General features: G+C 55.8%; 2 protein-coding genes across 5 annotated transcripts in view; one reads left to right on the top strand and one right to left on the bottom strand.

Moving 5' to 3' along the window:
* Positions 1 to 7,907: 7,907 nt before the first annotated feature.
* LOC124239486 (uncharacterized) lies at positions 7,908 to 17,030 on the bottom strand. Of its 4 annotated transcripts, XM_046661520.1 has the most exons (4): positions 14,614 to 17,030; positions 13,586 to 13,661; positions 9,423 to 9,782; positions 7,908 to 8,102 (listed from the first exon to the last, which is right to left on the bottom strand). In XM_046661520.1, the coding sequence occupies exons 1-4, from the start codon at positions 14,712 to 14,714 to the stop codon at positions 7,992 to 7,994; spliced, it is 648 nt and encodes a 215-aa protein (XP_046517476.1). In that variant the 5' UTR covers positions 14,715 to 17,030; the 3' UTR covers positions 7,908 to 7,991. The 4 variants fall into 4 exon arrangements, 2 of the variants coding, with proteins under 2 accessions (XP_046517476.1, XP_046517477.1); XM_046661521.1 differs by lacking the exons at positions 13,586 to 13,661; positions 14,614 to 17,030 and adding an exon at positions 9,895 to 10,015; XR_006888641.1 differs by lacking the exon at positions 7,908 to 8,102 and having other exon boundaries at positions 8,895 to 9,782; positions 14,571 to 17,030.
* The window catches only part of LDLRAP1 (low density lipoprotein receptor adaptor protein 1), a 24,180-nt gene continuing 20,237 nt past the window's right edge, over positions 13,897 to 17,839 (top strand). The window contains exon 1 of the mRNA XM_046661515.1: positions 13,897 to 14,075. Within this exon, the coding sequence (XP_046517471.1) occupies positions 13,988 to 14,075 (88 nt within the window). The 5' untranslated portion in view covers positions 13,897 to 13,987. The remainder of the gene's footprint in view (positions 14,076 to 17,839) is intronic.

Raw genomic sequence — 17,839 nt, 5'->3', positions numbered from 1 at the left:
CTCAGGGCCCAGCCCGTTCCCAGAGCCAGAGGCCCAGCCCCCCACCCCACCCCACCCCAACTATAAAAGGTAGCTCTCGCTGTCCTAGGTTCAGGACTCCCCAGGAGCAGTTTTCCACAAGGAGGGGACACATTCACGAGATGGGGCAGGTGGGCACAGGTGCCACATTCAAGCACGTGGACTCAAGAGGGAGAAAATGATTCATTTCTGATGTGAAAGGAGAGTCTCGGGTGGGTGCTAGCCGTCCCCAGCACCCTTCTGACCTCTGCTCACCTCCCTGGGACACAGAGACGGGCCCTAGATTCCAAACCCGGTGGGCACCAGAATCCGGTAGAATTTAAGAACACCACTTGGTTAACATCGTTCTCATGCAACTGCTTGGCTTCTATTTCTGGCCATCATGCCGTTTTCCATTTACAGAGTTTCTTTTGAAAATAAATCATTTAAGTAAAGATGAGTTGATTTTTCAAAAAACACCAAATAGCAATCAGGACAGGCAAGTGAAGGTGGTTTTGAACGTTTGGGAAGTTTGGGAAACACAGTCTGAAGTTTCCAGGCTCTGCGAGGCAGGCTGACTTAACTCCAGTTTTCTCCTGCTGGAAGGACCCTGGCCTGGATGCGTCATGACTGACTCACGGCAGCCGAGTCCTTGTCTCTCAAAGCAGCTGGGGGTCAGGCTTCCTGTCTCCAGAGCAATCCTGGGGTGGACGCTGGTGGTTCTGAAGGCCGCTCCCTGGTGGAGGCCCGGCCTACTTCAGGACCCCGCATCCTCCTCCATGTGTGAGCTCGGCCAGCCCGGCCCAGCGCCGCTGTATCCCCCTGCCTCAGGGCCAGCATCTTCCTCTCCACTCTTTCCCTGTAGCTTTTCCTGTAAAGCCCTCAGATCACAAACAAAGGACCTGATTACCTGGCCTCCGCCCCTCCCCTCCTGTGGGCTGCAGGCCACCCTACGGTTCTGGGTAAAGCCGAGGTTCCCTGGCACAGAGCCTCTCCTGGCACCCCCTTCCCTGTGCCATGATTCTCCTGCCCTGTGCCTCCCCTTCCAGGTTCTGCGCCTTCCAAGAGTCCCGGGTGCCAGGCTCCCGCTGCTGAGAGAAGTCGCCTTCAGTGAGACTAAGGTGGTTTTCTGGAACTTTCCTTTAAAACACCCCCATCACCACCTACATCTATAGGAATCCTGTAGACCAGGTCTGGCTCTAGGGTGAAGCTGGTGAGGCGCCTAGTGAACAAGATTTATGGAGGCACCCATTCTCAATGAGCACCCTGAAAGTGGGTACCTCCTTAACTTATGTTTTCTAGCCACCTCACTGGCCCCACACTAGCCCCAGCCCTATTGCAGAACACAAGAGAAAGAAAACCTGCTGGTTAGAAGAATGTGCTGGGGGTCATTGGGGTTCTGAGTCATTCTCACAGCAGTTACCCCCTTGGGACCAGACAACATCCCAGAGAGGCTGACCGGCAAGGCTGCTGCCTAAACACAGTAGTGTGTGGTGTGCACTGCACAAGGGTGTGGGCTGTATGGCTGAAATGTAGCCTGTCCCCACTCTGTGTCTGAGCATGGAGGCTGCACCAACCTGAAGGAAGGGGCCACTCTCTGTATTTCATCCACCAGTGAGGGGGCCTTCAGTAATTCCTACAAGGATATCAGATGTGCCAGCAGTGGCCTTGCGGACAGCGTGAAGGGAATGTGATTAGAGAGGGGCAGGGACTCGCCATAGGACACAGAGCAGCAGGGCCAGGACTCAGGTTTCTTGATTCTTTACTTTTTATCACTCTAGTAAAATATGTTGGAGAACTGAGTATTTCCCACAGGCAGAGTGAATGCAGGATATGACGTCTCCTTCATGCCCTTTCTTGCCTGCTCCCCCCGCCCGCGTTCATTCCCTCCTGGATCGACGTCTTTTCAGCAGCTGGACTTGCCTCTAACTCTGTGTCTGTCTTCCCAGCCCGACTGTGAATTCCTGGAGTGCAGGGACCGTGTCTGTGGCCTCAGTCTCGGCACAGGGTCTGGTAAATTATAAGAGCACAGTGCGTGTGTAACCCACGTATCCTGGGCCCCAGGGGGCCCAATCTCAGCACCAGGAGGGCAGAGCACTTAATAAGACACAGACCATTAGCCAAAAGTAATTTAAAAATAATTCCAACTGTGACTTGCATCTAATATTCTTAAAGTCCTCTTCCCTCTGTGTCCTTGTCCCTTTTCCTCCCACTTTTCTCCGCTAGGCCCTCTCCATCCATTTACCTGGAAACCAGGTTGTCCAAAACTCAGATTCACCTCACAGAGAGAGGGTTGCAGACCAGCGGGTTTTCCTCCAGAACCCGTGCTCCTCTTCCTCATCGGCCCTTGGCTGCTCTGCCAGACGGCATTTCCCAGCCTCCCTTGCAGGAGTGGCCACAGGACTAAGTCTTGGCCAGTGTAATGTGAATGGAAGTGATGGAAACCACTTCCAGGCCCAGGCCCTAAGTCACTGGGTGCCTCTTTTTCCTCCCTGCTGGCTGAAACCAGACACAGTGACAACCCATAAAGATGACAGCAAAGCCTCATGGGATGGAAGAGTCATATCGTGGAAGGAACCTAGATCTCCAAATGACTGTGGAGCAGAAGTGCCCTCTAGACCTGGAACACTCCCCCAGGACTGTTTTGTGAGAGAGAAATACACTTCTGCATTCTTTTTATTTATATATATATATATATATATATTTTTTTTTTTTGCTGAGGAAGACTTGCCCTGAGCTAATGTCTGTGACCAATCTTCCTCTATTTTGTATGTGTGTCGCCACCACAGCACGGCTGCTGATGACTAATGTAGGTCTGCACCTGGGAACCAAACCTGGGCCCCCAAAGTGGAGCACGCTGAACTTAACTGCTAGGCCACCAGGGCTGGCCCACTTCTGCATTCTTTAAGCTGCTGTGTTTGGGAGTTTCTTTGCCTCAGCAGTTTAGCCTTGCCCCTAAAAATTAGAGCAGGGAAGAGGGAGAAGGCAGCTGGGGAGTCAAACCAGAATTCTCTTTAGGAGAAAGGGGCAGCAGTCCGGGACTACTCCCACATCACAGACCTTGTCCCAATGCATGCTTGCGAAATGACTGTACAGCCAGGGAGTGGTTGTAGTTGCAATGAAAGACGACTGCTTCTTGTGTAACTAAGGGGAAGGGGAAAGAATGGGGTCACACGACCTCAGGGGTGCAGGGCCGACAGCGACGCCAGTGCAACAGAAGCAACCTTCCTCTCATCCACCACTGTTCCCCTAAAGGGCTCAGGCCCTGCCACGCTCCCCGGGAGGAAGGCAAGGGCAGGCCCCCGCTCATTTCTCAAGGGCCTCCCCGGAGGAGAGTGGCCGGCTTGCCCAAGGTCACTCTGGCCGTTAGAAGGGGAAGGGGCCAAAGAAATCCCAAGAGAGGACTTGGAGCCAAAAAGGATCTGAGGGTGGAAGCAGACGGGGAAGGCAGCAGGGGCACCTTCCCGAGGCGGAAGGATTAACTCAAGGAGCTGCAGCCAGAGACAATGGAGGGAAGTGGCCTAAGGGGCTCCAGGAAGGAGAGCAGCCTGTCATCCAAGCACCTGGGAGCTCCTCGCAGGCTCCCACAGCCCCGTCCACAGCGACAGCGCCGGGCTGGCAGGAGACTCGGCCGCAGCACAGAGGTCTCAAAGGGACATGCCAGGACCACAGAGTTCCAGTGGGAACTGTGCGCGAGGTGACGAGGGAGGGCCTGGAGCCCAGTGGCCAGGGGTGGGGAGACTGCCGGCCCGGCCCCCCGCGGAACATCCATTCACTCCACGGGCCCCGAACAGTCACCCGGCACCAACAAAGTACCTGGCACCTCTGTGCCCTGGGGACATGGCCATGAACCAAGCAGACAGAACTCCGTCTTCTGGGAGCCCACCTTCCAGTGCGGGGAGCAGGCCATAAACAACCACCGTAAGGAGTCAGTCAATTACAGAGTGTCAAGATGCGATAAGTGCTATTTAAAACCACAACAACAACGGGACCAGGAGTGATGGAGACAAGGCTGACTACGTAACTTACAGAGCCCAGTGCAAAATGAGGACGTGGGGCCCTTGTTCCAAAGGCAGAGAAAAGGTGCCACCGAAGGTACACAGGAAAGCTTTTCCGTCCTACTGCAATCTCTCTCTCTCTCTCGACTTGTCACTGTGTTTTTTATCTGCTGCTTAATGAGGTTCTCAGTAAAGAAAAATCCAACATTTAAATTAGTAGCATGAGTCTTGCCATTCATCTTTATATTGTGCAATGCCAGTTTTAAATGCAAATATCAGAGCATTTAACTCGCATGTGGAATCACGGAAATTACACAATTTGTAGTTCATGGCTCGTCCCCAAGGGTGCCCCAAGCCCACCAGGGAGGCAAACAGGAAGACTGGAAGGAGGAGGAGAGGATGGGCACAGCCCCAGAGTGAGGGAGCGCTCCTGGCTCTGGGGTGTCTCAGGGTAAAGAGCCTCACAGGCACGGGGTGGGGGGGCCCACAGCCTACTAGGGGGGACTCGCCCCCTCTCAGGACCCTGAAAACTGCCAAGTTCCCCCACCTGCCAGATGCTGGACTGATGCATAGCACCCCAGATGGGGGCAGGGCCTGGGGAAGGCAAGCCAGGCCTCTAGGTCCCACAGGTACCCCACTCCAACCCTTGGCAGATGCGTGACCCCCAAGGATCTTTAAACTTCCATTCCAGGATATGCTCAATGCCTGGATCAGGGTCTTATCCTCACTGAGATTTGGCCTCTGGCCAGTCACCCACCCACACCTGGATGCGCCATGCTGCTGCCAGCCCAGGGTGGGGATGGTTGCTGCTGTACCCTGCCCCAAAATGCTGTGGGGCCCGTGCACCTGACTGCCCCTCCCTGTCCTGTGCCTGTGACCAGGGGCCTGCCAGGCACCAGAGACAGCCGCAGTCCTGGAGCAGGGCAGGAGGTGCTAATGGTGGGGCAGCAGGCGACTGAGGCTACGCCCCTGGCTCACGCTGCCTGTCCCATGGCATTTCACTTACAAAACACAAATTCGAAGATAAAATTATTAAGAATTTCAAGACAGTGATGGCAGAGAATAAAATGCCAAGCGTGGGGCCCTTCTGAGCACAGGACCCCTTGCAAGTACACTGGTGACACTCCCAGAAGCCAGCCCTGGAGGAAGGAGAGGTTGTCATTTAAAACCAGTGTTCGGAGAAGGCTTGGATAAGAAGGTGATGTTTGAGCAAAGACTTAAGAATGAGAAGGAATGAGCCACTCAGATTTCGGAAGGAAGGGTGTTCCAGGCAGAGGGAACAGCAGGTGCAAAGGCCCTGGGTTGGGCATGTGCTGGTATGTCCAAGGACAGCAAGGGGACCCTTGTGGCTGGAGCTGAGGATGAGGAACCAGTTGTGCCAGGCCCTGGGGGACAGTTTAAGGATTTGGACTTTTAGTCTGAGAGAAAGGGGGAGCCAAGGAAGGCTTCCAGTAGAGGAGTGACATGATCAGACTTGGGTTTTCAAAGGATTCCTCCTGGGTTGAGAATAGACTATAGGAGGCAGGAGGAGAAGCAGAGGGCTATTGCAATAATCCAGGAGAGGGATGATGGAGGCTGGGGCTAGCCTGGAAGGATGGGTGGTCAGATCTGCATATTCAACCATAACAATCTAATGAATATTTATTGGGGCCCAGTGTGCGCCCATGGTTCAAGGCTCAGAGTGTTAAGCAGACAAGACAAGGTTCCTGCGGTTCTGGAGCTGACATTCTGGTGAAGAAGAGGCAGATGATAAGCAAAGAAAGGGAGAAAAGAAAAATATTGGACAATGACAAGCGCTCTACACAGAATTAAAATCAGGTGACTGGAATATTTCTTTAGAAAGGCCAAGGAGGGCCTCTCTGAGATGACATTTAAGCTGAAATCTGAGTGACAAGATGGAGGCACCATGAGATCAGGGGAAAATCATTCTAAGCACAGGGCACAGCATGTGCAAAGGCCCTGTGCACAAGTCAACTCAGGCTGCCATAACAAAAGACTGTAGCCTGGGTGGCTTGAAAAACAGACATTTCTTTGTCTCACAGATTTGGAGGCTGGAAAGTCCAAGGTCAAGGTGCCCACCCACTCTGGTCCTGCTGAGAGCTTTCTTCCCGGCTCGCAGACTGCCACCTCTTGCTATGCCTTCACGTAGCCTTTCCTCGGTGCGTGCGTGTGAAGAGAGAAATCTCTCTCTTCCTCTTCTTCTAAGACCACCAATCCTATCAGATTAGGACGCCACACTTACGGCCTCATTTAACACAATCATATTGGGGGTTAGGGCTTCAACATACGAATTGGGGGGGAAGCTATTCAGTCCATAGCACCCCGAGTTGGGAGCCAAGCTTGGCTAATCCAAGGCAAGACACAGAGAAGGCCAGGGGCGCGGTGAGAGCGCTTCAGACGAGGCGGCAGAGGCAGGCAGCGATCGGCTCACACGGCCTTCACGAGCCAGGCTGGGCATCTTGGATTTCGCCTCCTACGTGTCAGGCACACACCACAGGCCCTTCGGCCACGATCTCATTTCATAGTCCCCATGACTCTGCAAGGGACATCCTATCTCTGCCAATCTCACAGGGGAGGAGACCGGAGCCCGAGCACAGTGCTGGCAGAAGAGAGCCACCCGGCCCTCACCCATCTTTCTGCTGAGCCCGGGAGCAGCCCTGAGCTGAGCGGGAGGCTGACCCCCCAGACGGAGATGCCCCGGGAGCAGATAAGGGATTAGAAGTGGATCTAGCACCTGGTCCTGCTGAGGGCTTCCGAGGCCTCAGGGGGATCAGGCACAGGCCTGGCGAGTTGGGACAGGGTTTTTCAAGGTCAGGTTCTCAGGTCCTCTATATCCAAATCCCATAGGGCACAGATTCCCAGGCCCCACCTGTGGACACAGATGATCTGAGGGTGTTGCCTAGAAATGTGCATTTTTAACTAGCGTCCCAAGGGAACCCACTGCTGTGGGGGGAGGGGCCAAGGCAGCTGAGCCGGCAGCTGCAAAGGGGCACCAAGGGAGACACGCCTCCGTTCCCAGCCCTGCGGAGGGGCCTGGAGCAGCTTCTGCTGGCCTGAGAGTATAACGGAATGACTTCTGGAAGGAAGCGTGTTTCAGCTGGGCATTGAAGGTGGAAGGATTGCCAGGGGTGGAGAATGGGGAGGGAGAGGGCATTCCAAGCAGAGGGAACTGCATAGGCAAAGACTCGGAGGCTGGGCATGACTAAAGGAGGAGAGGGGAGAGGAGATTGCAAACAAGCCTTCGCCAATCCCCACTGCGACCAGGGGACACTGTGACCAGGGGACGCTGCGACCAGGGTTAGCTTCACCAGCCTGCAACCGCTGTGGGGACAGGACTATTGCAAGTTGGCCCCTGGTGGCCGCTCCGGTAGCCCCCGTTTGCCTAGGCCCCCAAGAGTCACTGACGGATGGATCAGCTGGGCCCGCTGGCCCGGCTTCTGTTCTTCCTTCTGAGGAGGAGAGAGCAGACCGACTTCACAGGCTTTTAGGCAGAGAACAAAGGGGCTGCACGCTTGGTGGAGGGGATGAGTGAGGACCTCTGTAGGGCATGGCTGACCTGGTGCCCGTCCCTGGGTGCCTTCCAGTGCTGGCTTGGGCACAGGGCCTGGGAGGCAGCCTGTCTCTTAAACGGGGGCCTGAGCCCGCTCTGCCTGCTCTCTGCTCAGAGCTGGCACACCCAGAGGGCATTGGAGCTGGAGTCTCCCAGAGCAGACTGTTCAATACTCAGGAAATTTGCAAGCTGGCTGTTGAACTTCTGGTGACTTGAAATTGGCCATCGTGGATGGATTTACACCATGGAAATTGGCACATATGAAAAAATCAGGGCTTTTTTTTCCTTCTTCCACAGAGATCGTTAATCAGCACTCCACAGACAAGGGCGCCACGGCCACCAGCACCTGGGCACAGGAGACATCCAGGTACAGCAGACGCTCTCGAGTGTCCCTGCTCACAAGGAAGAACCAGCCCAGGAGGGAGACCGAGAAACACTGCGGGAGGTTACACACCAGAGGGATGATGCTCACAGCACCTGCCACGTCCTGAGTCCCTCCCGTGTGTCCTGTGCTGGAGCCTCTCGCGCATCATCTCTACTCCTCGCAGTGGAGTCCCCTGCACAGATGGGACAAATGAAGCTCAACGGTATGAAGTCACCTGCCTAGGACCATACAGCTGCCCAAGGCAGGTCCCAAACCACACTGCTCTGACTCCTGAGCCTGTGTGTAGCCTTAACCACTGCAGTGTCCTGCCTCCACATAATATGCTGCACTGTGCAGGCAGAGCAGGGAACAACCAACCCTGCCAAGGGCAGGGGCAGGGGTGGCACTGGGAAAGACTTCCCAGGAGTGGTGACATTTGGTCTGGGCTTTAAAGGATGAATAGGAGTCCGGCAGTTTTCGGGCAAAGTGAGAAAGACATTCCAGGTGGAAGGAAAAGCAGAGGAAAAGGCATGGAGGAGTAAGAGCGCATAGAAAGTTTGGGGGAAGGGAGAACAGGATGGTATGATGGGGGTTGGGGTGGGGAGGAGGCAAGATGGGAAGGTAGCTTGGGGTTATAGCGAGAAGACCCTCAAAAGCCAGGCTAAGAGATATGGTCTTTATCTTGCAGGCTTTGGGAGTCACAGAAGTTAAAAGTTCCCGGAAATCACACCCTAGAACTATGTAAATATTATGATGAAATTGCTACCATTTCTGTTTTACAATGACCCCCAAAGCAGCACTTCTAGAACCATCTGTGGAGAAGGACTGGTTTTTAAAAATTTCTAATCTGTCACAGACCAAAACTTTTATAAAATACAAGAAAAATGAGTTACTAGGAAAATAAAATGAAAAAAATTACAAGCCTATTTCTTTATTATGAGACTCAAGACATAAAATTACTCTACCAAATTGCTCATAAGTTCTCAACCCTTAATTTCTGCATCCACTTTGATAGAGAGGAACTTGTCCAGGGTTCTCTGTCGCAGGCACAGATCTAGGACAAACGCATATTCTCCTCGTAAGAGCTAAGTGCTCTTAGACAAATCCCATTTTGGAGATGAGGACTCTGTTGCTCAGAGAAGGTAAGTGGCCTGCCCAAGATCACACAGCTGGTGAGTGGCAGGGCTGGGGTTCAGACCTGGGGCTGTGTGCCTTGTTGCATTCAACCATCCGGCAAGTGCAGCCCCGTCGGCCCCTTAGCCTTGTCCCTCCTCTTAACACAAGGTCAAGAGCCCTGCAGACGAGGAAATGGAGCTGACGTAAGAGGGGAACTTCCTTGCTCAGGGTCTCGCTGCAAGGGGGCGGCAGAGGCAGCCAGTCTCCAGGTCTGCTTGACACCAGCCTGTGCTCAGTGTTGCCACTCCACCGGGCTCTGTTTGTGCGGAGGACTTCCAGGCCAGGCAGTGCCAAGCAGGGCAAGGGAAGGAGGGGCAGGAAGAGGCAGGGGACTCACCAAGTGCTGGCAATTACATGGTGCTTTGTCATTCTTAATTAGCTCAGCAGCTCCATAGCCAGAGACCTCCCTCTGTGGATGCCCAGACTGAGGAGGAGACAGCTGCTGGTCCTCTCCAGGAGGGCAGTCTGGGCTGGTGGGGGCCCTCAGGGCCACCTCCTCCAGCCTCCACAGTTGCTGTTGCTTCTCCAACTGCAGAGGGTCACCCGCTTGCTGGGCACACTCAGAGAACTGGCGGACAGAACTTAAGTCCCTGATGCGTACTGGGCACCTCCTCTGTGCCAGGCACTGGTCAACGGCTCCAGGGAAGCCTGGGGTGAATGATGCTTCCAGCCTTGATCCTTGAGGCATGCTCAGCTGCTGGGGGAGGCAAATTTATTGTTGTTAGTGTCGCCAAGTGGATTCCGACTCCTAGCGCCCCTGTGTTCAGCAGAGCAGAACCCTGCCTGGTCTTTTTGCGCCATCTTCTCACCTTCTGGCGCTGTATCAGACAGCGCTCTGCTGCTATGCATAGGGTTTTCATGGCCAAATTTTTCAGAAGAGGGTGGCCAGGTCGTTCTTCCTGGTCTGTCTTAGTCTGGGAGCTCTGCTGAAACCTGTCCACCACGGGGGACCCTGCTGGTACCTGAAATACCAGTGGCATAGCTTTCAGCATCTCAGCGACATGCAGCTGCCACGGTATGACAACCAGCAGGTGGGTATGCAGCTGCCACAGTATGACAACCAGCAGATGGGTGGCGTGGTTCCCTGACCAGGAAACGAAGCTGGGTCCCAGTGATAAGAGTGCTGAATCTTAACCACTAAACCACCAGGGCTGGCTGGGAGGCAGACAGGTTCACCAACAACCATAAAAAATGAATGATAACCAGGGTTACCGTTTTCTGAGCACTTGCCACATGCCAGGCACAGGGCAAAGCCTTTCCCATCTATCACCCCACAGAAGCCTTACAAAGCCTTCTAAGGCAGGGTCTGTCCCCATTGTACAGATGAGGAAACTGAGGCCCAGTTAGCATAGGTGGAGGATCTGGTTTTAGAGCCCAGGTATGTTCAACTCCAAGGTCAAACCCTTGTTGTGTAGGAGTGTGTGTGTGTGTGTGTGTCGGGGAGGGAAGGCAGGTGTGTGGGTGGCTGTGACTGTGGGTTCTGGGGTGGAAGCCAATTAGATGTTCTGGGCAAAGGTGGGGAGGCTGGGGAGTTGAGGAGGCCATCTGGCTGGATGTTTCTGGAAGAGGAAGCAGCATGGAAAGGATCTGAGGAGGGAAGGGTTGCGGCTGCTGAGTCAGTGGGACCCAGCAGACAGGAGAGGCCCTGCGGGTTGGGTGAAAGGTCAGAGCCACATCTGAGCAGGAATCCCTGGGGCTTCTGACTCACCAGGGTCCCTGTGGCTCCGGGAGAGGGCTGTCTCAGACCTGGGCCCAAGGGGGGTGAGATGAGGCCAGATCGGGCCAGGCTGGCTCCCATCCCGAGAGCTCCCTTCCCTGGGGGCCAGTCAAGAACCATGATAATACTAACCACTCTGTCCTCACTGTCCGTCCAGCTAGGAGAGTGCATATATTAGCTTGATTATAATATACGACATATCTAGCACTTATAATATGCCAGGCGTAATTCTAAAGACGTCCCAAACATTCACTCTTTTAATCCTCACAACCACCTATGAGGCACATCATTTTATAGACGAAGACACTGAGGCCTGTGGGATTTAAATGATTTGCCTGAGGTCGTGAAGTAAAGAAGTGGCGGAGACGGCGTCCCAGGCTCCAGCATCCCCGTGTTCGGCCCCCGCGCTCTGCCGGGCTCCAGCATCCCCGTGTTCAGCCCCCATGCCCTGTTAGTGAGGGCAAGAATACACACGCTGCAGGAGAAACTCCCATTTGACAGATGGAGAAACGGAGGTGAGGGGACTGGCTCAGGGAAGTGGGGAGGACAGATCACCTGAGGAAATCAGCCTGGGCTTCCGTTGTGGTCCCCTGCGAGCCCGAGTATAGCTGGAGAGAGGCTGAGAGCCCTCGCAGCCCTGGCACCCACTATCCACTGGGGTCCCCCGAGGGTCCAGTGGGAGAGAAGACAGTAAGATTACAATTCTGACACCATTTTCCTAAAGACAAAAGCTAGTTACTCCCATAGGTAGCTTTTCCCTCCCTTTGATTCTATTTTTTTCTTTCTGATTACTAAAGGATACATGATCATTGTAGAAATTTTTACAAAGTTAGATCAGAGAAGCAAAAAAAAAAGAGAGGGAAAAAATCACCTTAAAACTCCTTGAATACTGGTGTATTTTCACGATTTCTTTGTTCCCTCTGATTTTATAAGCACTCAAGATAGGAAGCAAGACTTGGATTCTGGTCCTGGCTTGCTGTGTGACCTTGGGCAAGTCCCTGCCCTTTCTGGGCCTCAGGCCCCTCACCTGTGAAATGAGGGTTTGGATATAGTGACCTCAGAGGAGGCCCCTTACAGCTCTGACCTTCTGTTTCTGTTTCTGTTTCTGGGACTGGCAGAAGGGACACAAGCAGGCTGCCCCTCTGTGGGGGACGCATGGCTGACAGCTCCCAGCAAGTCACCTCCGGGAGGATGCAGTGGCCCTGTAAACAGGCTTGGTTGCAGGCACAGCATTCCCAGGCTGCCTGCTTACCAGCCCCATATGGTGGCCCCCGCCAGCCGGACACCACCACTGCCCTTCACCAGCCAGTCCTGGGTGATTGCTTTTCCTTCAAGTTCCAGAATGCTTTCTTGACTGCCCCACGACGCAGCTGGCATGGGGTAAGAGAGCGGCCGGCTCAGCCCTGAGGACTGACTACCCATTGCCATAGCCCTTTGCAGGAGAAGACAGCCTGGTGTGGTCAAAAGCTGGAGGGAGGCGGGGGCGAAGAAGGAAGGAAGGAAAGGAACATTGACTGTATTCCAACTCCATTTGGACCCCTCACTAGGCATTTGGGATTCAGAAATGAATCAGAAAAACTTACTGCCCTTGAAGGACACCAAGTCTAGTGGGGGCTAGAAGAGTAGAAGCAGGCAGCAGCCACGCTTGCAATGCTGAAAGCTCAGGCCTGTGGGACCCCACAGGGAGAAGCGTACCGATGGGTGGTAGCTGGGGAAGGCTTCCCGGAGGAGGCAACTTTACAGGGGAAATCTCAAATACAGGACTCAGCCTTTCCACCTCATGATATTTAATCCTTACAGACAGCCCTGTGCAATAGGTCCTGTGGTGCCTTTCCCAAAAGAGGCTCAGCAAGGTAAGCTCACAACCACCAAAAGAAGGAAAGTTGGGTTAAAACTCCTGGCCTTCTCTTCTGGCCTGGCGACCCGGGTTTGAGTTTGGTCTCAGCCTCTGCCTTGCAGAGACCCTCAGGGAGTGCCTCTCTCCCAGGCTCGGGCTGTCATCCATAAAGTGGGTCTGTTGCTGGCTGCAAGTGCTGTTGGCGGAGCAAAGGACAGAACGGCTGAAAAAGCACTAAGTTCATAACCCCCGAGAGGAATGTCAGCGAGGCCTCCCTGTCGAGCTGGGGACAGCACACCTTGTCCTCCCCCAACCAGGAGCAGGACTCCTGCCTGCTGAGCCGGGAGCAATCCCAGAGGCTGAAGTCACCTTGCTGAGGCACCCCCATCTGGAAGACAGGCTGTGCTCTCCCTTTGACTCTCTTTGACAAAGCCTGACGGGCAGGATCCTAGAGAGAATCCTAAATCCTGGAGTTAGAACATCTGTGCTTGAGGAATTCTAAAATCCAGACTTCCTCTAAGCACCTCCTAGCAAGCAGGGCAGGGTCCGGGTCAAGGTCATGATGCAGCACCTGGCCCTGCCTGGTTGAAAAGATCACTAGAGATAGGATCAAGACCCAGAGAGGGGAAGGAATTGCCTGAGGTCACACAGCAAGTCAGTGTCAGAGGCAAGGCTTCTTTCCCCACCCTTCAGTGCATAGGGGTGGCCACACCACCTCTGAGGCTACTTAAGAGTGGGGTGGGCAGGGAGCAGCCTGGGTGCCACTGGCTGTGTAAAGTGCCCACTGGTCTTGCAAACTTTTAGACTCCTGTCCCTTTCCCAGAAAAGTTCTAAAACCTCAATCTCTCCTTCTAAGCCTCCTACTGCCCTGGGCATCTCTTTCTGCTTAGACAAGACGCTTCTCTCCGGCCCTCAGTCTCCCCATCTGTAAAAGGGTTTCCAGTACCTTCCAGCAGGGCTGTCTACAAATCCTAGAACAGGTCTTCGCGGCGGGGGGCGGGGGCTCTCGGACCCTCACGCTCCTATGGGGTGAGGAATAAGAGGATTGGAGACAGGGAGGAAAAGCGGGGGCGTGTGAGGCTTTCCGCTGACTATCTTAGGGGCGCCCTTTGTTTAGACAGCCTTGGGGAGCGCGGCGCGCAGGTCCCGGGAGCCAGGGCGGGGCGGGGCGGAGGGGGCGTGGCCGTGGGCGTGGCCGTGGGCGTGGCCGGGCGGCCCTCGCCCCTCCCGTCGGCGTCGGCGCGGAGCTCGGCGGGGAGGGAGGAGGGAGGAGCGCGGAGCAGACCGCGCCGCCGGCCCGGCGGAAAGTTTTCCTGCTGGAGTTTTGGCTGCGGCGGCCGGAGCGGCCATGGACGCGCTCAAGTCCGCGGGGCGGGCGCTGATCCGGAGCCCCAGCCTCGCCAAGCCGAGCTGGGGGGGAGGCGGCCGGCACCGGAGTGAGTGTGCGCGCGCCCTCCGCGGGCCGGGGCCGGACGGGGGTCGGACCGCGCGGCGGGCCTCCCGCGGGCGCCCGGGGAGAGGCGGGGCCTGACGGGCGCGCGGCGGCGGGCACCGGGGGTCAGGTCTTGCTCCTCGTCCCGCCCCTGCTCTGTGCAGCTGGGGAGGGGGCCGAAAGCTGGGGGTCTCCAGGGGCAGGTGGCAGGCGGAGGGGTTGCAGGTAAGGAGAAGGGACCTGTGCGACCTCAGCACCTCCCCACCTCGCCGCCCTGGGCAGCCGGGGGAGGCAGGAGCTCCGCGTCTGTGCCGGCGGCGGGGGGCGCAGGGGCTTGGGAAGATGCCCCCATCCCCGCACCCCTGCGCCCCAGCCGCTAGGTCAGCGGCCGGCGGGAGCCCACTTGCCCCGTCCCCGCAGTCAACCCACGAGGTCGGTCTAAGCCTCTCAGGCGCCCGGAAACCGACTCAGGTGTGAGCCTGGGTTCGTAGGTGTCTACTTGAAGTTGGGGGCGAGGCTGAGCCTGGGGTCTCAGGAAGTACCGCACATCGGGCCATCTAGATCCCTGCGTCTCTAACTCTGGCCGGGTCCAGGTGGCGAGGCTGGCGTCTCGGCTGTTTTTGAAACCTGTTTTCTCTCGCATTTTTCCTCTTGGGCTTCCGAAGTCCCCGGGCGCCCAGGCGAGTGGCAGGGGCGTCTGGGAGGCTGGGAGGAGCCTCACCCGGCCCCCCTCCTCTCCCCTTCTCGAGTTACTCTCAGGGAATCAGTCACCTGGCACCTTCCCCTGAGGCCTGAGAAACCCAGCCCGAGTCCCTCCTTTTTCACGAGGGGAAACCAAGTGGCTTGCCTGGGGTCACACACACCTTCCTGGGGGACGTGGAGTCAGAGCTCCTGCACCGTCCCCACCCCCTGCCCACCACCTCTGACCTGGCCTCTCACCCACCAGAAAAGCACCCCACCCCCCCTTCCTTCTTCGCCTTCCAGGGCTCCGCCAGGGGAGCCCGAGTTCCCTCGGCCGGGAGTGCCAGCGTGTCTGGGCCAGAGAGCCCGCCCTGCCCCTCCTCTTGCCTGGCTCTGCTGTTCCAGCTGTGGCCGCCTCCTGAACCACGGCTGGCACTGGGAGCTTGGGCTGGTGCCTGCGGGTGGGGGTGGGGTCAGAGACCCATTAGGCCTGGGCCAGGCCAGGGATGCACCATTTCCCTCCCTTGTTGGCTTCCAAAATAGCCCTTTTAAATATTTGTGGGATTTGCCCAGGACTTCGGAGAATGATGGTCTGTTCCAGGGGGGGAACCCTGCAGTTTTCTCCTGGGATGAGGGAGGGAGGGGGCCCTGGGCAAGGGAGGGAAGCTTGGAAGCTCCTGTGAAGCTGGGGAAGGGGGAGAGGCAGCCCGCTTGGATGTTGGAGAGGAGTTTCTCCCGCCTGCTTTGATCTTGGACAAGTCACTTACCCTTTCTGATCCTCAGTTTCCTCATCTGCAAAATGGGGAGAGAAATTCTAACCTGGCAGGGGTCTTGAGAAGGTTATTGGTAATAATGCTTCCTCCTGTCACCTGATTGGTGGTTTCCTTGTCCCCCGCGCCCATTTCTGTCATGTGGACCTTCGACATGACAGTTAGTGGTGGAACAAGTTTGGAGGCTCAGAGCCTGTCTCCACCTGCAGAGGAAAGGAGAAGAGAGCCCCCTGCCCCTGCGGGCCCCCAGAGAGCTGTCCTGAGCCTTCAGGACCCAGCATGATCTGGGTCTGGTCCCCGCCTGTCCTTCTGTCCCTTGTCATTGTCTCGGTTTCCTCATGTGTAAATTGTAAATAACAGTAGTTTCCGTCTCTGATTTTTGTGTGTGAATGAAATAGTGTTTTCCTGGCCCAGAGAAAGAGTTCAGTGCTGCTTTTGTCACTTTACGTTTTCCACAGTGCTTTTGCTTCTGTTGTCTCCTTTGCTCCTGTGAGGTGAGGTGACAGCGCAGGGATTCTTGTCAGACCCATTTGAGCGATAAAGGAAGCAGGGCTCAGGGAAGTGGAGTCACTGGCCCCGGCACAGAGCCTCTGAGAGGCTCCAAATCCCCAGCCCAGGGGCCTTGTCGGGGTGCCTCACGGACTCTGGCCCTGGGAGGAGGAGGAGCTGGGGGTAGGCCCCACCCCAGGCTGGACTGGCAGCCCCTGAGGACAGTGGTGGCCACAGGGCACAGCGGGAAGCTCTGAGGTGTGTCCAGGTTGGGGGTGCAGGAGCAGCCTGGCCCTGGGTGGTGTCCCAGCCAGACCTTGGGCTCAAGGTCTGAACTCTGTGGTTGAGTTTTGGTGCCAGATTGAAACCAGTGGAGTTAAGGTTAGAGTTGACACCTGCTTTGGCTGTGACCTGCTCCTCGCCTTTCAGGGTCCTTGGCTGGGATTAGTATAATCGTTTTATTTGTGGAGAAACTGAAGCCCAGAGAAGGGAGGTCACTTGCTCGAGGTCACCCAGCAAAGCCAGCACCCCAGGCATCTTTGCACTGAACCTCATGGCCCCCTCTCTTACTTAGTCCTGACCTCGAAAGAGGGCTCTCTCTCTCCCACATGTGGCCTTTTTCCCATCTCTTGAAAGGAACCATCAATATTTTATCTCGTTCCTGGCCAGGGATTTTCCTTTCTTCCAGCTGCTTGGAAGGGTGGCTCACCCTGGTCCCTCAGCACCCTTCTTTCCAGAGGTACTGGAGTCCTCTGACCCTCGGGCTCCCTCGAGGCCTCTGCCAGTCTGTCAGAGAACCCACTGAGGATGGCTAAAGAAATAGGAGGTGCAGGTTCCAGTCAAGCTGGTTCATGGTGGTGGGCGGGGGACAGAGGACCTCGTCCTCCTTATTTATGATACTTATAATAAAGATATTATAATAACCGTCATCCTTATTGGACTGACTAAGTGTCAGGCCGTGATGGAGGCGTGGGGGAGTCCAGAGAACGGTCAGGCTGGTGGAAGAGGGACCAAATGACCAGGGTGCCCGTGGGGGGCATGAGTGTGGTGCTGGTGACGCTATGAAGAGAGAGAGAGCTGGCTGAGGAAATGATGGGACAGCTTCTTAGGGTGGCATCTTCGTTTGGGTTCTTCTAGAAGCAGATGCTGAGACAAGGATCTGAGTACAAGTCATGTATTTGGGAAGAGATCCCAGGAAATATCATCAGGAGAAGGGAGAAGAAGGAAGTCTAGAAAGTGGACAGTATGAAGCCGGTTATCACTGTGGGCAATGGGTGTGCCCTCGCAGGGGACTCTGGGAGGTGGTGTAGACATGGTCTTCAGTTACTCTGTTCGAGGAGCAGTTCCCATCAGTGGTGGGTGCAGGGCTGCTGGGATGGGAGCTGTCCACGCCCCAGTCTGCAGGGCATCAGCATCGCCAGCTGCCGGCAGAGAGTGGCGTGTGCAAATGGTACCCACCGAGGGACTGATGGTGAGCCACTGATAGCGTCTGCGCAGGGATTCAGAGAAGGTGACTTGGAAGGCTTATGAATACAAGGAGGGAGGAATCTGGGAACAGCGCTCCAGCCAGAGGGAACAGCAAGTGCAGACAGTGTTTAACTGGAGGTTGGGACTCTGCTTCGCACAGTCTGGCGGCTGAGGGGGGCATGTGGCTTTGAAGGAGTCAGGTCACCCACTGCCCACTGAGGGTGAGCCAGACTCTCCTTTCAGGCATCCCCGGAGGGCAGGACACCCGCCCCTTCTGGAGATCCCGAGCCGGCACCCTGCCTTGCATGGGGAGGGACGTGGGCTGTGGGAGTGGGTACAGGACACTGATTCGAGGCCCAGC

This window comes from Equus quagga, chromosome 5 (assembly GCF_021613505.1).
Source record: "Equus quagga isolate Etosha38 chromosome 5, UCLA_HA_Equagga_1.0, whole genome shotgun sequence".
NCBI lineage: Eukaryota > Metazoa > Chordata > Mammalia > Perissodactyla > Equidae > Equus > Equus quagga.
This window is presented reverse-complemented; position numbering and strand designations above follow the sequence as displayed.

Bases quoted from the DNA above. Each gene is read 5' to 3' on its own strand.
- LOC124239486 (XM_046661520.1), bottom strand. From the start codon at position 14,714: ATGCGAGAGAAAACAGGTTTCAAAAACAGCCGAGACGCCAGCCTCGCC. The intron at 13,662-14,613 runs GTACTTCCTGAG...CTCACCCCATAG, and splicing joins TCTAGATGGCCCGATGTGCG to GAGCGTGAGGGTCCGAGAGC. The intron at 8,103-9,422 runs GTGAGTCCCCTG...CCATCTGTGCAG, and splicing joins CATGTAATTGCCAGCACTTG to GGGACTCCACTGCGAGGAGT.